General features: G+C 39.8%; 2 protein-coding genes across 3 annotated transcripts in view; one reads left to right on the forward strand and one right to left on the reverse strand.

The window, feature by feature from the left end:
• The window catches only part of ptpdc1a (protein tyrosine phosphatase domain containing 1a), a 121465-nt gene extending 109260 nt beyond the window's left edge, over positions 1–12205 (reverse strand). For both annotated transcript variants that reach the window (XM_060909913.1, XM_060909912.1), the window contains exon 1: positions 12041–12205. The gene's annotated coding sequence lies outside the window, so the exon portion shown is untranslated. The remainder of the gene's footprint in view (positions 1–12040) is intronic.
• Positions 12206–16411: 4206 nt separating this feature from the next.
• Positions 16412–19598, forward strand: barx1 (BARX homeobox 1). Its single transcript, XM_060911019.1, has 4 exons — positions 16412–16953; positions 18222–18513; positions 18844–18928; positions 19021–19598. Exons 1-4 carry the CDS (start codon positions 16617–16619, stop codon positions 19216–19218), a joined length of 912 nt encoding a protein of 303 aa, XP_060767002.1. The 5' UTR covers positions 16412–16616; the 3' UTR covers positions 19219–19598.
• Positions 19599–20012: the final 414 nt, after the last annotated feature.

Genomic DNA, 20012 nt, shown 5'->3' on the forward strand with positions numbered 1-20012 from the left:
ATTTGTTTAGCTTGGGGGGGGGGGGGAGGGGTAATTTAGCTCATGGGCAAGTAGTTCGGAGTTTAAGAGACTCTTCATACTGTACCAGGTGAGTTTTCAGGTGATGGAACATATTTGTAGTGCTGCTGCCTTTTGTGATGACAATTTTTTTTGCACACTTTACAAATTGGCATTTGCTGTTCCACGTCCTCCTCACGATATCCAAAAAAAAAAAAAAAAATGCCAGATGACTGGCCCCTTACTAGTTCTTTTAGGAACCAACTCGTCTGCTTCCATTTTTAATTTGTCGCTGAAATTGACAGAGCTTACATGGTAGCCTATGCAACACCAGCGATTGCACGAACTGAGAAAGCGCTGTAAACCAAAACTAGAAAATCTTCCCGCGAGTTTCTTTCAGCACCTAGATGTCGCCCGGGATTGGTTGGCGAGTGTGTGACGTTGTTTTTTTTTTTTTTACCCTTAGGCAGCCGCTCACGGTGGTGTAGTGGTTAGCGCTGTCGCCTCACAGCAAGAAGGTCCGGGTTCGAGCCCCGTGGCCGGCGAGGGCCTTTCCGTGTGGAGTTTGCATGTTCTCCCCGTGTCCGCGTGGGTTTCCTCCGGGTGCTCCGGTTTCCCCCACAGTCCAAAGACATACAGGTTAGGTTAACTGGTGGCCATAGGTGTGAATGTGAGTGTGAATGGTTGTCTGTTTCTATGTGTCAGCCCTGTGATGACCTGGCGACTTGTCCAGGGTGTACCCCGCCTTTCGCCCGTAGTCAGCTGGGATAGGCTCCAGCTTGCCTGCGACCCTGTAGAACAGGATAAAGCGGCTAGAGATAACGAGATGAGATGAGGCAGCCGCTCACGTTACTGCCTGAGGGACAGGGAGAAAACCACCGGAAAATGTTTTAAACAAACGCAGCAAACACAAAACAAACGCAAGTCGGCAGATGACCATAAAATACTCGATAGTTATGATAGAATAATTTTATGTATCTCACACAATTTTCAGAGATATATCGAGTATAAGCTTATTCGATATATCGCACAGCCCTACCAGGATTAAAATAAAGTCCTAACTTTCGGCCACCCTGCGCAACCCGTAGAGTGGAGAGTACGTAGGCGCACAGGGGGAGAGTACGAGATGGGGTTTTCCCCCTGTCGTTTGGGGGGGCACTCCCCCATAAACTTTTGGCAAAAAGGAGCCCATTTGGTGGCATCTGTTGATTTTTTGGAGCATTTTATGGAGGTACTGACACTGTCACTTTTTACTGTTAACATGGTTGAAAGGTTGCTACAACAACTGGAGGTCTGTGATGCTGTGGTTTGCAGCATGGGGTTCACATGAGCAATAAATAAAGTCATCATCTGACAACAATGTAATATATAATAAGGCTGTTTTATTACCTGAACCACTGCCAGAACACCATGAACCAAAAGTTTAAATGAGTTCTGTTGCAGTTAGAAAGTAATAATACCCTCTGCAGACTGCACAAATGCCCTTTATACTTAGGCCTACTTAATACTTCAAAACACCAAAAGTACCTTAGAATAAGGGTAATTCCGCCCCAAATCACCAGATTTAGAAAAACGTTCGCCACTGACCATCTCAGATTTGCTTCATACTTTCTGGAAATATTTTCAGTGTGCCAATAAATAGTGTACAAAATTTTAGGCTTGTACCTTCATTAGTTTCTGAGATACAGGGGCTTAAAAAAAAAAAAAAAAAAGGGGGCGTGGCCCCAATTTCACTGTTGAAACACGTGCTACAGAAAACGGACCTCACTTCCGTAAGTCATTACTTTTAAACTATTCATGAAATTTTCAAGGATTGTTCTTCAATGCCAGACGCCTTTAAATACTAAAATAGAAAGTTCACAGTTCAATATTTGCCAAGTTATGGCTTGCTGAAAATCATTTAAAAAATAAATAAAAAAATAAAATAAAAAAAATATATGTCTTCTATCGTGCTTTGGAGCAACTTTGGACACCCCATATCTCCACATTAAAGCACACCAGATCTTTCAAATTTTCTTATTTATTATTCATTTTATAGTACCCTTTAGGCAACTAGGTACTGTACGTGTTCAAAAGAAATATAACTTTGATTTATTAGGCTTTTAAAAAAATTTTGCACCTATAATTCAAATGCATATTACAAATGTATGACAAGCTCTACCACAAAAACAATTATACCATTGGAAAGAGCTTGTTTTGATTACCAAAGACACAAAATATGAAGTTGGTACCCTAAACCAAACTATAAGGTATCAAGTACAGCATGTTTTACGATCGACAGAAATGCTGTTTTAAGGCATATAATCTATTCAGATGCATCCAGAGATGCATAAAAACTGAAAAACCACAAAATTCATGAGGATTATCACTATCCCTTAGAAGCACATATTTGAGCTTCCATTTGCCACCCAGATACATCCCCAGCTGAAAAAGGTCATTTACTTCAGTGACGGATCAGCAGCTCAATACAAAAACTATAAAAATTTCATAAATCTAATATACTGTAGCATGCAGACGATTTTGGACTTTTGGCATAATGGCATTTCTTTGCCACTTCTCATGGTAAATCACCCTGTGATGGTATTGGAGGCACTGTAAAGCGGTCAGCAGCTCAAGCTAGCTTACAGGCAGTCACGAGAGATCACATACTAACACCATCTGATTTGTTTTTGTGGGCAGAAAAACATCAAGAACATCCATTTCATCTGGGTTGGTACAGGGGAAGTTATAGAGAGTGGAAAAGCATTGGAGACAAAATTTTTAAGGTCAGCTACTATTCCTGGAACAAGAGACAACCACTCGTTCGTTCCAATCATGTCCAACCAGCTGCAGGTCAGCAGGGTGTCAGGTGGTCCTAGCTTCATTGTGAATATGAGTGGGAATCGGCCACAAGTAATGCATAAAACCCCCGTTAAATCAGCAGTCTCTCTGGCAGATACAATTCCTGGTAAATATGTTGTATGCTTGTATGACAGACAGTGGTGGATAGGCAACATTCGTGCATCATCAGAGGAGGAACAAGATGTACAAGTAACATTTATGCATCCTCATGGTCCCTCTCAGACTTACAGCTGACCCAGGAGAGAGGGTAACTGTTGGGTCCCTCTGGTGCATGTCATGAAAATCATTGATTTTACATCAACTGACAGGCAGTATAAACTTCCATCTGATGTGGAAAAGCAAATCAATATACTGTTTAAACTCTTCAAATAAAGTATTTTTAAGGTTATTTTTCCTACACTGTAGGTTTGTAATTGTATTGTAATATGCCTTAAAACAGCATTTCCGTCTATCGTAAAACATGCCGTACTTGATACCTTAATATTTATAGTTTGGTTTACGGTACCAACTTCATATGTTATGCATTTGCTAATCAGAACAAGCTCTTTCCAGTGGTATAATTATTTTTATGGTAGACCTTGTCATACATTTGCAAAATGCATTTGAATTATAGGTGCAAAATGTTTTTTTTTTTTAAAGCCCAATAAATCAGAAAGTTTGATTTCTTTTGAACACATACCTAGTTGCCTAAAGAGTACTATAAGATGAGTAATAAATAAGAAAATTTGAAAGATCTGGTGTGCTTTAATGTGGAGATATGGGGCGTCAAAGTTGCTCCAAAGCACGATAGAAGACATTTTTTAATGATTTTCAGCAAGTCATAACTTGGCAAATATTGAACTGTGAACTTTCTATTTTGGTATTTAAAGGTGCCCTTCCACCAAAAACATTTAATACTGGCTCTTTTTGAAATACCATTAGTTCACTCCAAGTTGCATATGCATGCTGCATGAAAATGTAATTCTACTCCCATTCCCTGTATTAGCTTATGAAAGAAAATAGTCGGAAAGACGAGCGGATCAGAAAAAGCCATACAAAAGTTGCGTCACTTCGAAAATTAGTATTCATGGCCTCGCCCACCTTGGCTTGCGACCGCCCACGGGAAGAAAGTGCGAGGAGAGAGACGCAATTCGCCCCGAGGCACGGCGCGGTGCTCCGCATCAGTTTCGTTTCTAATGGCAGCTCCAGCCTGACTTTGCACACTCGTAACTCGGGCAGGGGAGGTCCCAGCCTCGGCAGCCAGCGGCCTCTGCCCTCTCCCGAACGAAAGAGTGCTCCCTGGGCGGGCTAGCTCTGCGCCTTGGGACGTAATTCACCTAACCCTAGGTCCCAGCCTCCCCAGACTTGGCAGCCAGCGACCCCTGCCCTCTCCCGAACGAACCAGCACTGCCAGGGCCCGTCAGCTCCCAGCCAGGGGACGTTATTCCCCCCATACCCCCCGAGGCAAGCTCCGCTCCGTGCCTCATGCCTTGATGAGAGCCACTGCCACAGGGAGTATTCAATTAAATAAATAAATAAATAAATAAATGAATGACTCCCTCCCAGTCACTCGCTCGCGTGCGCATGCACACACACAGGTTGGGGAGAGAGAGCTCCCTTCCTCTGCTCTCCCTCTCCTCTTATAGGGCACGGTCACTGGGGAAGACACACAAACACGTTAATTCCCATCAGGTGCAGTGATTCTGCCACTTACCTTCCCTGACTCCGCCCTCCATTCACAGACCGCCGCTCAGCCACGCCCCCGCTGCCACATCTACATTTGTTATTGGTCAAAACATCGATGTCGAGACCATAATAGCCAATTGAAACAGTTTTTACAAAAGACACCCACATCCGCTTGTTCTGACCCACTGGAGGTAGTGTCATAGTGCTGTTAGCCAATGAGAGGTAACACATTTACTGATTGCTGTTAGCCAATCAGAGGTAGCACGCTTACATGTCATGAAGATTAATGAGTAAGAGCTGAAATCCTGTCGTTCTCCTGCCACCCACTCCTCCACCAAACTAGAACAACCTGAAACAGGAGAACCACAGCATTTTTTTTTTTTTTTCACCAAAACCAGCTCACAGGGCATTCATTCATACTAGAGACCACCGCACAATTAATGAAAAAACGATGCAAGGGGACCTTTAAAGGCATCTGGCATTGAAGAACAATCCTTGAAAATTTCATGCATCTTGCATGAATAGTTTAAAAGTAATGACTTCTGGAAGTTAGATCCGTTTTCTGTAGCACGCGTTTTAACAGTGAAATCGGGGCCACGCCCCTTTTTTAAAGCCCCGATATCTCAGAAACGAATGAAGGTACAAGCCTAAAATTTTGTACAGTGTTTATTGGGCACACTGACAATATTTCCAGAAAGTATGAAGCAAATCTGAGATGGTCAGTGGCGAGGCGTCTGGTGATTTCTCATGGATTGACCCATAAACAACATGTTTGAGCAATAATGCTGCTACTAGTATATGTAATTATTGCATTAATTATTAATGTAATTGTTGTACCATCCACTATATTGTAAAATTTTTATCTAATTGTTTGAAAGTTTAGAGCAAGATATTTTGTTATTTTACAAAAAATAGCACTTCAGATATTGTTTTAACAATAATAAGCATCACTGTATAAATGATAGAGTGCAAACAGCTCTGTTGAGAAGTGGAGGGCCAGAATAGCCCGCAGTTCAGGTCAGAGCCCTTTGAGAGTACATGCTTTGGCTTTTGCAACATTCTGGTCCCAAAAGCTGATGTCAGGGGAAAGTCTTTACACAAAAGATTTTCTTGTTTTTGTAGTTTAACTGTTCTTCTGTGTCGGGACTCTTCGGGAAAAAGAAGGTATATTCCAACATGCAGCTAATGCTAACGCTGGGCCACAAATCTGCACAGTCAGTCATTTCGAGGAATTTTGTACGGATCATAACTTCTAATAAACTCTAATTTCCGTGTATATCTATCCTTTGCTTCTTTCTGTCTAAGGTTATCCAAGTAATCCAGTAGTAGAGCTTTTTTAGCTGTAGTTTTCTTCAGACAACAGATGCCGGACATCTTCGCTTGTCTACAGTAAGTGAACAGTATGTAAACAAAGTTCACTTGTCCCCCAGGCATAGGGTAGCAACGGTTGCTAAGGTAAATGTGAAGTCAGTGCAAGGGTGCTCACCTGCACACTGAAGCGTCAGGGTACCAGTGCAGTAGCAAAGTGATTAATGGAGTTTGCTGTGATTGGGGATTTCCCAGGGGTATTTCCAATCTGCCTGAGTGCATCATGGCAGCAAACCAGCCCAAAACACTGATTTTCCTTCAACATATGCCCCAAACATCACAAGATAGAAATCTGATATGATTTTTCAGTGAGTGTCAGAGCAAATAAATAGCGTGTCAGCAAATTTAAAGCATGTCTGCATGAAATTAAAGCATGTCAGCCCCAACACGCAAAAGTGCTCTGGGGAGAACACTGTTATATGGACACAGCCACAAAAAAAAAAAAAAAAAAAAAATTAGTTAATCAGAAGAATTTTCTTTTTTTTGCCATTTTTTTGCCAGTTTGCCATTTTGACAACGCACGTCAAGTCGGTGAGAAAACACTGGGCATGACATCAATGGAGTGAGATATCGGAAATTATTATACATACAGGATACTTTTTTGATTAAATAAAATAATGTATTCTATTCCCTTCTAATAGGTTTCATTAATTTGGTTTGATAGCATGCAATATTGTTTGCATATTGCTTATCGTACGTGTTACGTCACTCTACCCAACGGAGACCAAGCGTTGAACATGGTTTACAACATTGCATGCTTGTCAAGACAACATGACGTCACACATCAAAGACGTAAAACTTCCGTGCTAGCGAGCAACTGTGACAATCTGTAAGCAAACATGGCCTCCAGGTTTGCTTTGTTAAATATGGAAGATTAAGAGAATTTTATAAGAAAAAGATGCATTTAACAACTAAAAGGAATGTATAATAATAATAATAATAATAATAATAATAATAATATCGGCTGGGTACGTTGAGTGGTATATCAAATATATTCCATTCAGCTAGCATAATATTAAACTCGTCTTCAATTCGTTCAATATCATGCTAGCTGAATGGAATACATCTGATATACCACTCAATGCCAGCCAATATCATTTACGTCACTCAGATCCACGATGCATTTCGTATGAAAAATGTGAATTTTTAAACACAGAAAGATGAACTTCATATCTTCAAGCCAACCTGTGATTTTCTTTTTATTATATAGACACATTCACAAACAAAGTACCCAAATTTATCAAAAACAATTCGTTGATTTCCTGACGAGTGACAGAGATTTACGTGACGTTTTTTGTTCTCCATGTAGTTTCTATGAAAAAATATGATTGGCGTATTTCCCAATAAAACACTCATGTCCATATAAAAATGTATATTCTATCCGCATTCACTGCATATGAGCAATTACATGCTCTGATTGGCTGCTCTACAACTAGGCTATCAGCTCATAGACCATGAGTAGAAAAAAAAAAATGGCAGCGCATGTTGCTCAACCAAACGAGGACGAAATAAAAACTGTGCTCGAAAACAAAACCCCAAAATATACAAAAAAAAAAACAAACAAAATATGGAATGAAAGTATTTGATGGGAAGAACGTATCTTTTTTTTATTTTTCAAGTATTATAGTATTTTTCACAAATTGCTACCATCATTTCACCAGTTTGTTTACATTCTAAGCAGAAATGATTTTTGATTGAAATGATTAAAAGAACATTAAAATAACACTGAATTGTTTCTGATGACAGAAAAAACACCTCACGTCATTGACCCAGCTACAATAGCTCACAGAAACCAGACAGTTGAGTCACAACATGAATCCATGGACGCAACTTGCCTTGTGTCAACAAGTCAGGCTACTAGCTAGTTACCATTTACCCAACCTGTAATAGCAACTTCCAGCATGATAATGTTCTACTGTCACAAAGCACAAGTCATCTCAAACTGATTCCATGAACATGACAATAAGTTCAGTGCACTACAATGGCATCCCCAGTCACCAGATATGAATCCAATAGAGCACCTTTGGGATTTGGTAGAAGAAAAAGATTTGCAGAATGAATGTGCAGCTGACAAGTCTACAGCAGTTATATGATGCAACTGCATCAACACGGACCGGAATCTCAAAAGAATATTTCTAACACCTTGTGTAATGCCCTGTGATGACCTGGCGACTTGTCCAGGGTGTACCCCGCCTTTTGCCCGTAGTCAGCTGGGATAGGCTCCGGCTTGCCTGGGACCCTGTAGAACAGGATAAAGCGGCTACAGATAATGAGAATGAGATTAGACCTTGTGTAATCCAGGGGCATAGGGGTCCCTGTTCCTGCCTAGTATTAATAAAGTGTCTGGGGACTGTACATTTCATTTCACATATTCTAGTGTAAAGTTGGCGGCACGGTGGTGTAGTGGTTAGCGCTGTCGCCTCACAGCAAGAAGGTCCGGGTTCGAGCCCCTTGGCCGGCGAGGGCCTTTCTGTGTGGAGTTTGCATGTTCTCCCCGTGTCCGCATGGGTTTCCTCCAGGTGCTCCGGTTTCCCCCACAGTCCAAAGACATGCAGGTTAGGTTAACTGGTGACTCTAAATTGACCGTAGGTGTGAATGCGAGTGTGAATGGTTGTGTGTGTCTATGTGTCAACCCTGTGATGACCTGGCGACTTGTCCAGGGTGTACCCCACCTTTCGTCCATAGTCAGCTGGGATAGGCTCCAGCTTGCCTGCGACCCTGTAGAAGGATAAAGCGGCTAGAGATAATGAGATGAGATAGTGTAAAGTTGTTTACATCATAGCAAATGAATGTTAACATTACATGTGTCCTATGACAGGGTGGCACGGTGGTGTAGTGGGTAGCACTGTCACCTCACAGCAAGAAGGCCCTAGGTTCGAGCCCAGCGGCCGGCGAGGGCCTTTCTGTATGGAGTTTGCATGTTCTCCCCGTGTCTGCGTGGGTTTCTTCCGGGTGCTCCGGTTTCCCCCACAGTCCAAAGACATGCAGGTTAGGCTAACTGGTGGCTCTAAATTGACCGTAGGTGTGAATGTGGGTAGTTGTTTGTCTATGTGTCAGCTCTGCGATAACCTGGCAACTTCTCCAGGGTGTACCCTGCCTCTCGCCCATAGTCAGCTGGAATAGGCTTCAGCTTGCCTGCAACCCTGTAGAACAGGATAAGTGGCTACAGATAATGAATGGATGGTGTCCTATGACAATTGCAAACCCTGTCTAAGATTGACTCGAAACCTATGGAGCACTTGCATGTGATGTCACAGCCGATCCAGATTGTGACAGACGCCATCTCGTCGGTCAAACGCCATATTTCCACCTTCTACTTCTGGTTCTACCTTTTCCTCTGGAAAACCCTACTATATACAATTCTACTACAATGGCTGCGCTACAAGCTCTCCCTACCTGTGCACGCTTTTTATGTGTATTTTTGCGTGTTGTTCGTCTGTACCGGACTTCAATATCCACTACAACCGTATGGACTTACTGGACATTGGTTTCCAGCAGAAAATGACGGTTTGTAGCGATTTCCATCGCATGCACAACATTCCGGACGAGATAGCGAGACCAGCGGGGTCTCCGTGGATTGTTATCGGAAGCAAAGCGAAGGAGGCGGCGTCGGGAGCAGAAGCAAAAGCGAGGCTGCAGAGCCAGTGTTCTGTAAAGTTATCCTACCTCTTGGATTTGTCCTACCAAGCCTACTGCGCATGCGCGAAATCCAGGAGGGTACACCGGCCTGTTGACTAAGCTCAGAAAACAGCCACTCAAACCTCCACTGCTAAGCCTCTACCTCTCCAACGCCAGATCCATGGTAAACAAGATGGACAATTTGGAATTACAGCTGGAATTACCTTATTCTATTCTATAATCGGCTGGTCAGTGCTATACTCAATACTTAAGTGACTTACCCGTCCAATGAGGATTATTTTCTTGTTTACAAGATGCCACATCTGAGTCGCTGACAAATCCTGAATTTCTGTAAAGATAACTGTCCAGAGATTTATAAGCACACAGTGCTTCACCACTGAACAGCGAGGGAAAGTTGATGAGGTAATTGTACACGTCTGGGTATTCCACCTCTGGCAGTTCCATATCCACTGACACGGTCGTGAAAACTACGTCCGGTAAGCCATAAGGGTCACTAATCTGTAGATCGTTTATTTTAGACATATATCTAGTTATCTGTTCATTAGAAAAGTGAGCCGTGTAGCCCGTCGGTTGAAATTGATCCATTCTGTACACGAGTGCAGCAGTATTCAGCTGTGTTTTTTACCGACAAGATGGCGGCTGTGTACTTTCCGGTCACGTGACTGCAAGATCTCCATACCACTGGCAAATTTCTGTGGTGTAAAGGAACAAAACATTTTGGAACATGTGGTGATTGGAAAATAAGCAGCTTCCGGGTGGTTACTGTAATTCTGCTTTGTGTTAGGTCACTTCACATCACCCTGTCATGGATTATTTTCCTCCAACAGCATGCCTCCTATATTTCATTCCTTACATATTCCACAATATCATGTCACATGCTGCTTACTTCTTAAAAACTCCAAGTAAATATTTCCAAGTAGAAAAATAGCTACAGTTATTTGTGCATCTCATTTGCATAAGCCTGGTGTGGCAGGAACACTCACTATTCAGTAAATTTCAGTTTTAATAACCATATAAATAAGGCGGCACGGTGGTGTAGTGATTAGCGCTGTCGTCTCACAGCAAGAAGGTTCTGGGTTTGAGCCCAGTGGCCGACGAGGGCCTTTCTGTGTGGAGTTTGCATGTTCTCCCCGTGTCTGCATGGGTTTCCTCCGGGTACTCCGGTTTCCCCCCCAGTCATGCAGGTTAGGTTAATTGGTGGCTCTACATTGACCGTAGGTGTGAATGTGTGTGAATGGTTGTTTGTCTCTATGCGTCATCCCTGCGATGATTTGGCAACTTGTCCAGGGTGTACCCTGCCTCTCGCCCATAGTTAGCTGGGATAGGCTCCAACTTGCCCTGTACAGGATAAGCGGTTACAGGTAATGGATGGATGGGTGGATGGATGGATGGATGGCCATATACACTACCGTTCAAAAGTTTGGGGTCACCCAGACAATTTTGTGTTTTCCATGAAAAGTCACACTTTTATTTACCACCATAAGTTGTAAAATGTAAAATAGAAAATATAGTCAAGACATTTTTCTGGCCATTTTGAGCATTTAATCGACCCCACAAATGTGATGCTCCAGAAACTCAATCTGCTCAAAGGAAGGTCAGTTTTATAGCTTCTCTAAAGAGCTAAACCGTTTTCAGCTGTGCTAACATGATTGTACAAGGGTTTTCTAATCATCCATTAGCCTTCTGAGGCAATGAGCAAACACATTGTACCATTAGAACACTGGAGTGAGAGTTGCTGGAAATGGGCCTCTATACACCTATGGAGATATTGCACCAAAAACCAGACATTTGCAGCTAGAATAGTCATTTACCACATTAGCAATGTATAGAGTGTATTTCTGATTAGTTTAAAGTGATCATTGAAAAGAACAGTGCTTTTCTTTCAAAAATAAGGAAATTTCAAAGTGACCCCAAACTTTTGAACGGTAGTGTAAATAACTTGTTCAGGCATAACCTAACTGCAGATACATCTGCACGGTCCTAAAACTAAAAAAAATGTCCTTAATCATTTGACTTGCCAGTGAAACAGAGGATGTCAAATACAGCAAAATAAATGCAAACCCAAGTGAATTTGTTGAAACGTTTTTGGTAGATTCATAAATAACCACTAACAGGATGCACACTATTTACATGGTCGGGCTGCACCAGATTATCCTTAACCTTATCACGGTATAAACACTTAATGTAAACCTCCAAACGCCATCATTAGCCAGCTATCTCATGCAGAAAGAAAGCAAGTAGATATGTATGTATGTATGTATGTATGTGTGTGTGTGTGTGTGTGCAACAAAGATGGCTAGCCTGTTTGCTAGACCAGGGCTGTGTAATGTAAAGCCCGGTGTTTTGGTATCCAGTGTCAACACGTTAAAAACAAAACACTTAGCCACCGTAAGCTAACTGACCTAATTAATGCTCTACACGAGCCCGTTATATAAACTGTAACATTAGAGCAGAAGGCAACGATCACCTTCTGAAACAACAACCAATTAAGCTAATGGATGTAGAGTATACCTGATTGTCAGCTACATACCTCGTTCCTTCTATTGATGTTTTGTTTTTTTTATCAGTTCCCGGTCATGCCGCTTTGTGTTGCAGCCATACTCAGATCAGAAGGAGTTCTGTTTAAATCACAGTACACATCCAGAATATTTACACCGTCTGTTCTCTGCCCATTTTCAAACAGTTACATTTTAACAGGTTGTGGGACACAAATAAGGCATCTGATTGGCCCGTTTGTGATCACGTGACCAAAGCAAGGCCGTTGACGCTTCAGCTTTGAAGAATTAAAGAAAAAGGTGCCAAACGCCTTTCATTTCAAACTAAGAGGCCTCAGTGCACTGAGTCACATCTACTAGCAAGTACATTGTAAAAAGCCAATAATAACAAACCTGACCCAGTAGATTCACGTTTTAACATGTGAGATAAGGTCTGCAGTGGCCAAAAGTCCTATTTAGCTACTGAGATTATTTTTGAATCCATTATGGCTTGCTTTGTGTTTAACGCTTGTAAAGTACTGACAGTTGTTCCAGACGTTCATGAAAATAGACACTTGACATTTTGTGTTGATCTTTGTCGTGCATGGTAGGAGAAGGCTTAATGAAATTAATTAATCAATCAATAAACAACAACAACAATCATTCATATCAAATACATCTCGTAATTTTAAAGTTATGTGATGTTCAACTTGCCGAGAGAATCTTAAAACCCCTTCCGACTGAGTGGTGACTTCAGCATCAGCTTTGGTGTGGAGTATTTTCACAGATTCAATTGAACTGTCAGTCAGAATATTTCTGTAAGGTTTTAGTGTTGGTATTTGATCGTCATGGGCTTTTACAGTTTTCAGAGATGACAACAAAAATAAAATTTAGCATATCACTGAAAAGCTAATAGATTTGTACCCCTACAGTAAGAACAAGTAAAGGGATAGAATAACAGAGTAAATCATTAGAGCTAAACATAAATCTGAAGCTCAGTAATTATCAACATGCTGCTTATATATTTGATCAAAAGTCATCGCCGCGCATTCATAATTCGCATACTGCCGCCTAGTGGTTAAAATAAGGAGTTACTACCACTATATCCAACACCGTCCCGTGTAAAGTGCTTCGTTCTCATTAATATATTTTTTCCAACCAATTAGTTGAAATTACACTCTGCATCTAAAGTTGTATGTTGTCAAGAAGATATATCCATCATGGAAATGTAGTTAGGATAATCCAAGTATAAACAACAACAACAATAACAATAATAATAATAATAATAATTATTATTATTATTAGTATTATTATTATTATTATTATTATTATTATTATTATTATTATTATGCCTTCCTTTAATGGTGCATCCTATACAGCAAGAACTAATAATTACAGTAGGTAGTAGTAGTAGTAGTAGTAGTAGTAGTAGTAGTAGTAGTAGAAGTAGTAGTCCTATTACTATTAGTAGGCCTATTAAATTGTGTGTTTTTTTTTTATCTTGCCATGACACATGGTATTAGCTTGATTGGTTATACTGAATTGGCCTTAGCTGTGAATGAGTAAATGAATATGCATGATGGTCTACTATAGGGGTGTACTATGCTAGTTAGTTAGTTAGTTAGTTAGTTAGTTAGTTAGTTAGTTAGTTAGTTAGTTAGTTAGTTAGTTAGTTAGTTAGTTAGTTAGTTAGTTATAGTCAGAGGAGTAGTTTTAAAAGGTTAAAAGGTTTAAAACCCTAAACGGTTCATTTGTTTGGCCTTTTAGGGGAGTCCTTCAGCGTCCACTCTAGAGCCCAATAGCTGAATGTCTCCTTTCCAGACAGGTTTTTATATAACATCCCTTTAGGAGGATTCTGAACGCTCCAGTGAACTTCTGCAGAACTTTTGTGTGAAGTGTGAAGCATTAAAATAGTAGTCAAGTAGGCTAGAAGCTCGACACTCAAAATGTAGAACTCTTAAGAGTCTTGGGTTGTCCTGAATATTTTGTTGAACCCTGGAAACAAGTGTTTCCCTAGAACATATAATAATAGTATTATAATATGTTGTTATTATTACATTATTAATAATAGTACCAATTATGTATAATAGGTTTATTATTATTATTATTATTATTATTATTATTATTAAAGTTAAAATGCCTTCTTTTAATAGTGCATCCTATACAGCAAAAACTAATAATTACAGTAGGTAGTAGTAGTAGTAGTAGTAGTAGTAGTAGTAGTAGTAGTAGTAGAAATAGAAGTCCTATTACTATTAGTAGGCCTATTAAATTGTATTTTTTATCTTGCCATGACACATGGTATTAGCTTGATTATACTGAATTGGCTTTAGCTGTGAATGAGTAAATGAATGTGCATGGTGGTCTACTATAGGGGTGTACTATGTTAGTTAGTTAGTTAGTTAGTTAGTTAGTTAGTTATAGTCAGAGGAGTAGTTTTAAAAGGTTAAAAGGTTTAAAGCCCTAAACGATTCATTTGTTTGGCCTTTTAGGGGAGTCCTTCAGCGTCCACTCTAGAGCCCAGTAGCTGAATGTCTCCTTTCCAAACAGGTTTTTATATAACATCCCTTTAGGAGGATTCTGAACGCTCCAGTGAACTTCTGCAGAACTTTTGTGTGAAGTGTGAAGCATTAAAATAGTAGTCAAGTAGGCTAGAAGCTCGACACTCAAAATGTAGAACTCTTAAGTGTCTTGGATTGTCCTGAATATTTTGTTGAACCCTGGAAACGAGTGTTTCCCTAGAACATATAATAATAGTATTCTAATATGTTGTTATTATTACATTATTAATAATAGTACCAATTATGTATAATAGGTTTATTATTATTATTATTATTATTATTATTATTATTATTATTATTATCAAATCAAATCAAATCAAGTTTATTTGTACAGCGCTTTTAACAATAAACATTGTCGCAAAACAGCTTTACAGAATTTATTATTATTATTATTATTATTATTATTATTATTATTATTATTATAAAAGTTAAAATGCCTTCTTTTAATGGTGCATCCTATACAGCAAAAACTAATAATTACAGTAGGTAGTAGTAGTAGTAGTAGTAGTAGTAGTAGTAGAAGTAGTAGTAGTAGTCCTATTACTATTAGTAGGCCTATTAAATTGTGTTTTTTATCTTGCTATGACACATGGTATTAGCTTGATTGGTTATACTGAATTGGCCTTAGCTGTGAATGAGTAAATGAATGTGCATGATGGTCTACTATAGGGGTGTACTATGCTAGTTAGTTAGTTAGTTAGTTAGTTAGTTAGTTAGTTAGTTAGTTAGTTAGTTAGTTAGTTAGTTAGTTAGTTAGTTAGTTAGTTAGTTATAGTCAGAGGAGTAGTTTTAAAAGGTTAAAAGGTTTAAAACCCTTAACGGTTCATTTGTTTGGCCTTTTAGGGGAGTCCTTCAGCGTCCACTCTAGAGCCCAATAGCTGAATGTCTCCTTTCCAGACAGGTTTTTATATAACATCCCTTTAGGAGGATTCTGAACGCTCCAGTGAACTTCTGCAGAACTTTTGTGTGAAGTGTGAAGCATTAAAATAGTAGTCAAGTAGGCTAGAAGCTCGACACTCAAAATGTACAACTCTTAAGAGTCTTGGGCTGTCCTGAATATTTTGTTGAACCCTGGAAACGAGTGTTTCCCTAGAACGTATAATAATAGTATTATAATATGTTGTTATTATTACATTATTAATAATAGTACCAATTATGTATAATAGGTTTATTATTATTATTATTATTATTATTATTATTATTATTATTATTATTATTATTATTATTAGGGCAGAAAAGTGGAACTACGTGGTGGTGGATGGAACAAGGTTCTGAATGGTTCATACCTTGTATGCTGGTCATCACATTTTACAGGCCATTTGAATGTACGGCTCTTATTTTAATGACACAGACTACTGATTGTAAACGTGCAGTCGTATTGTGAGCTGGGAATGTTCTTCATGAAGAATGAACAGACTATTTGTCTTTTGTCAATTACGATGAGATAATATTTACAAACACTCGTGTCTTTCTAGCCTTGAGAGCTTTTAACGCATCCTTGACACTGAGTCACTCGACCACACAGCTGTTTTATTCGATGGCAGGATCATTACTGCGAGGCTTAGAGCATACATTCTGCTAAAAAACGATGTTTTAAGATTTTGAGATTACATTACTACTGCAGTTTGGGATTGGGAGACTAAATCTAAAGCCATTTGACCTTTTTTTCTATTTTAAATAGAAACATCAGTCGATGTTGTTATATCCTATTGCTGAGGCAGTGCTGCCGAAAACCTCATCTTTTGCGAGCCCCCATCCTCTTTTTGTGGGCGAGGGTGTCATCAGGCTTTGGAGGAGGAGGGGCGTTGTGTGATAAGACCTCCTTAAGCGTGTGTGTTCTGGACTCAAAACTTTTGTGACCAAGTTAACACACTGCTCTGTTCCATGGTGAGAGGATCAAACTTCCTAATTCAGCTGTGAGGACTCGAGCATGTTTTAGACATCCACAGAGGAAAAGCACGAAATTATTGCGTTCAGGAGCTCGGAGAGCGGATGTCACTCTTTTCGCGCGTTAAAGAACCTCCCTTAGCCGTGTCCAGGATGGCTCCAGTTAACCGGAAGAGCGGGACGGATGTTTCTCCTTGTGCGCCTCGGGCAGACATGTGAATTTTTACGCACCACCTCGATGCGAATTTTTACGCACCATCGACAAAGAGGGACTCGAAACACGGAAGAAGTGTGTCGCGTCCAGGAAGGCGCAGTAATGATGCAGCATCCTCTGGAGATCGGGGCTCACTATTACCCTGCGGAGGCACAGCAGGACCACAGGTCTCACCGGTACAGAAGTTTCATGATCGAGGAGATCCTCACCGAGCATCCGGACCACAAGGCCTCTCCTCCTGCTGGAGATTTACTCAAATTCGGAGTACACGCGCTTTTGTCGGCACGGCCGTATCCAAATCACTTAGGTGAGTGTCCATGTTCTAAACAAGGACGCATATCAGGATGACTTTGTCCAAGTGCTGCAGTCAAGTTTAAAAAAGATTCCTTACTTAACGCCGTTAATGTTGTAGAGAGATTAATAAACGCATATGCAAATCTTGAAAATAATAACGCTATTATTATTATTATTATTATTATTATTATTTATTATTATAGTTATTACTACCATTATTATTATTATTATTATTATTATTATAGCAAAAACCAAATGCCCAACATATTTTACTTATAAGTTATTCTAATATCTAATTTAAGACAGGAAAAATAGCCTATACAACAATAACAACAACAATGACTATGACACGTTAAATTTAACAACATTGTTTAAACTGAATATATTTACATTTGATGCATTATTTGTCAGTGGATACGTGACAACATAATATGAACATAACTACACACTAGTCTATGATGAAGCTTTAAAAAAGTAATTTATCTGGAAGAGGCCAGACTTTATAACTATGTTTTACCCTCTATTAGTTTGTGAAACACTGAGGGGATATCACTCATAAAGCAAATAATCAACACAAAGTTTATTATTATTATTATTATTATTAGTAGTAGTAGTAGTAGTAGTAGTAGTAGTAGTAGTAGTAGCATTATTATTATTATTATTATTATTATTATTATTATTATTATTCCAGCATAAACCATGTGTATTAATGCCCTGTATCTGTTAGTCGTATTACTTTTACACTTCACTCCAGAGGACAGAGAGAAAGGAGCTGCTGTGGTTCTTAGTGTCAATATTATTCAGTCATAGCATTTAGAATCGGTGAGATGAAAATGTCTCAGTGTAGTCTGTCTGCTCACCACTTCGCTGAAACAAAGTTTAAAAAAACAGGTTGTTCACTATTTTGGATATTTTCTTTAAAAAGACCCGCATTCTCTTTTTGCCATAGTAGTTAATTATAGGGGCATTTATTTTGTTCAAAGTTGAAGGCAGAACACGGCGGCTTACTGGAGTCCGCACTGCCATTGTAATTCTTATAGAATAGAAATCATTCCCTATGTGCGTTGCCTATATTTGAACGAGCAACAAGGCCAGACTAAAAATAGGTTATTTTTCACAGATTGCTGTCTATCAGCCATAGGTGCAAACTGGAGCGTTGAACACGCACACATACCTTAATAGGCGGGGAAAGATGCAATCATAGCCTATAAGGTAAGATAATTTTGTCAGCATAGAACAGTCTCGTCCTGATAGTCCCCTCGTGTTTGTTTCATTCCTCAGTGCTGAAGGCAGAGCAGAGCGGCCTCCTGAAGTTCCCCGTGTCCCCGCTGTCGTGTTCTCTCGGGCCGCCGCTCGGCTCTGCGCTGCTCCCCGGGCCTCCGGGGCTCGGTGTGGGCTCAGCCTCGCACCACCTCCCGCTCGACCTGCACCTGCGCGGGAAACTCGAACCCGGAGCCGAAGCACTCAGCAAGACCAAGAAAGGCAGAAGGAGCAGAACCGTGTTCACCGAACTCCAGCTCATGGGTCTGGAAAAGAGATTCGAGAAACAGAAATATCTTTCGACTCCAGACAGGTTAGGCGAGACTGTTTCCAAAAGAAGTCGCTCAAGCATTTTGCATTATTACAGCTTGTGTATATTGGACTTTTTATGTTATGTTATGTTATGTTATGTTATGTTATGTTATGTTATGTTATGTTATGTTATGTTCGGCACTGGTGTAAACATATTACCGCAGTAATTAGCCTCTACAACTGTGTAACGGTTTTGCAAGTTGAATGAATATATATATATATATATATATATATATATATATATATATATATATATATATATATATATATATGTGATTAGACTATAACCTAATTATTATAAATAACACAGTCATTACTTTCTTTCTTATAGAATAGACCTGGCTGAGTCTTTAGGCCTCAGTCAGCTGCAGGTCAAAACTTGGTATCAAAACAGAAGGATGAAATGGAAAAAAATTGTAAGTGTCACTTTTTTTTGTGCTATTTTACACCAGATCACAGGTTAATAAGTGCATGCTGTTGATATTCATGTTTGCTGTTTATTATGAAGGTATTGCAGGGAGGAGGGCTGGAGTCCCCCACCAAACCGAAAGGACGCCCAAAAAAGAACTCCATTCCTTCCGGTGAGCAGCTTTCTGAGCAGGAGAGAGAGAGGACGAGGGAGGCCGCGAGCGCATCTTCTTCCTCTTCATCATCGTCATCCTCTTCATCCTGTTCAGGCCACTCTGAACCCAGTCAGGAGGAATAAACGTGCCACTCTCCGGCCATGTGAATCCATATGCTTTAAGGACGCACAGGCTGACTGGCTCTCATGGATTGTTTCTTATCGAAATCAACGTTTTGGCACTTAAAAACTGATCCCGACAAGACAAGTGGACCGATTTTATAGTTCCATTTTGCTTAAAACAAACAAACAAACAAACAAACAAACAAACAAACAAACAAACAAACAAACAAAAGCATGGACTACTTAATCTTGTTTTTCTCTTTATGAAAAATCCAGAGCGACGTTGAGCAGAAATGGGTCTCTCTCTCTCTCTCTCTCTCTCTCTCTCTCTCTCTCTTTTTTAACCCTTTACATTGGAGAAGTCGGACATTTTGCCTGCAATTCTTGTTCTTGTGCTCCGTGATTTAACTATATGTATGAATAATATGATAAAAATTAAATGATCTTTTTACAGAGACAGATGATTATGATTATTATTTAATGAATTAGCAACGAATTTAGTTCGTAGACCTGCATAATTACTCTGTGAACTCCTCTGACGCACTGAGGATGCGGGTTAGTTTCGAACAAATACAATTAATACATTATGATATCGAATAAACCTTCACTATCATCAGTACATCATAAACATGGAGGCCTAAAGTCGATGGGAGATACCGCTGATACTGATTTTACTCATTTTATATTTGTGAATCCTGGATGCAAACTGCTCCTGATGAAGTGATTCATTGCTATTCCGCAACAATTTGGCGCAAAAGTATTTTCATGCACTAATGAAGAACAGAGTTAGGGACAGTTGGGCAGACAGCTGGAGC

This window comes from Neoarius graeffei, chromosome 26 (genome assembly GCF_027579695.1).
Source record: "Neoarius graeffei isolate fNeoGra1 chromosome 26, fNeoGra1.pri, whole genome shotgun sequence".
Taxonomy (NCBI): domain Eukaryota; kingdom Metazoa; phylum Chordata; class Actinopteri; order Siluriformes; family Ariidae; genus Neoarius; species Neoarius graeffei.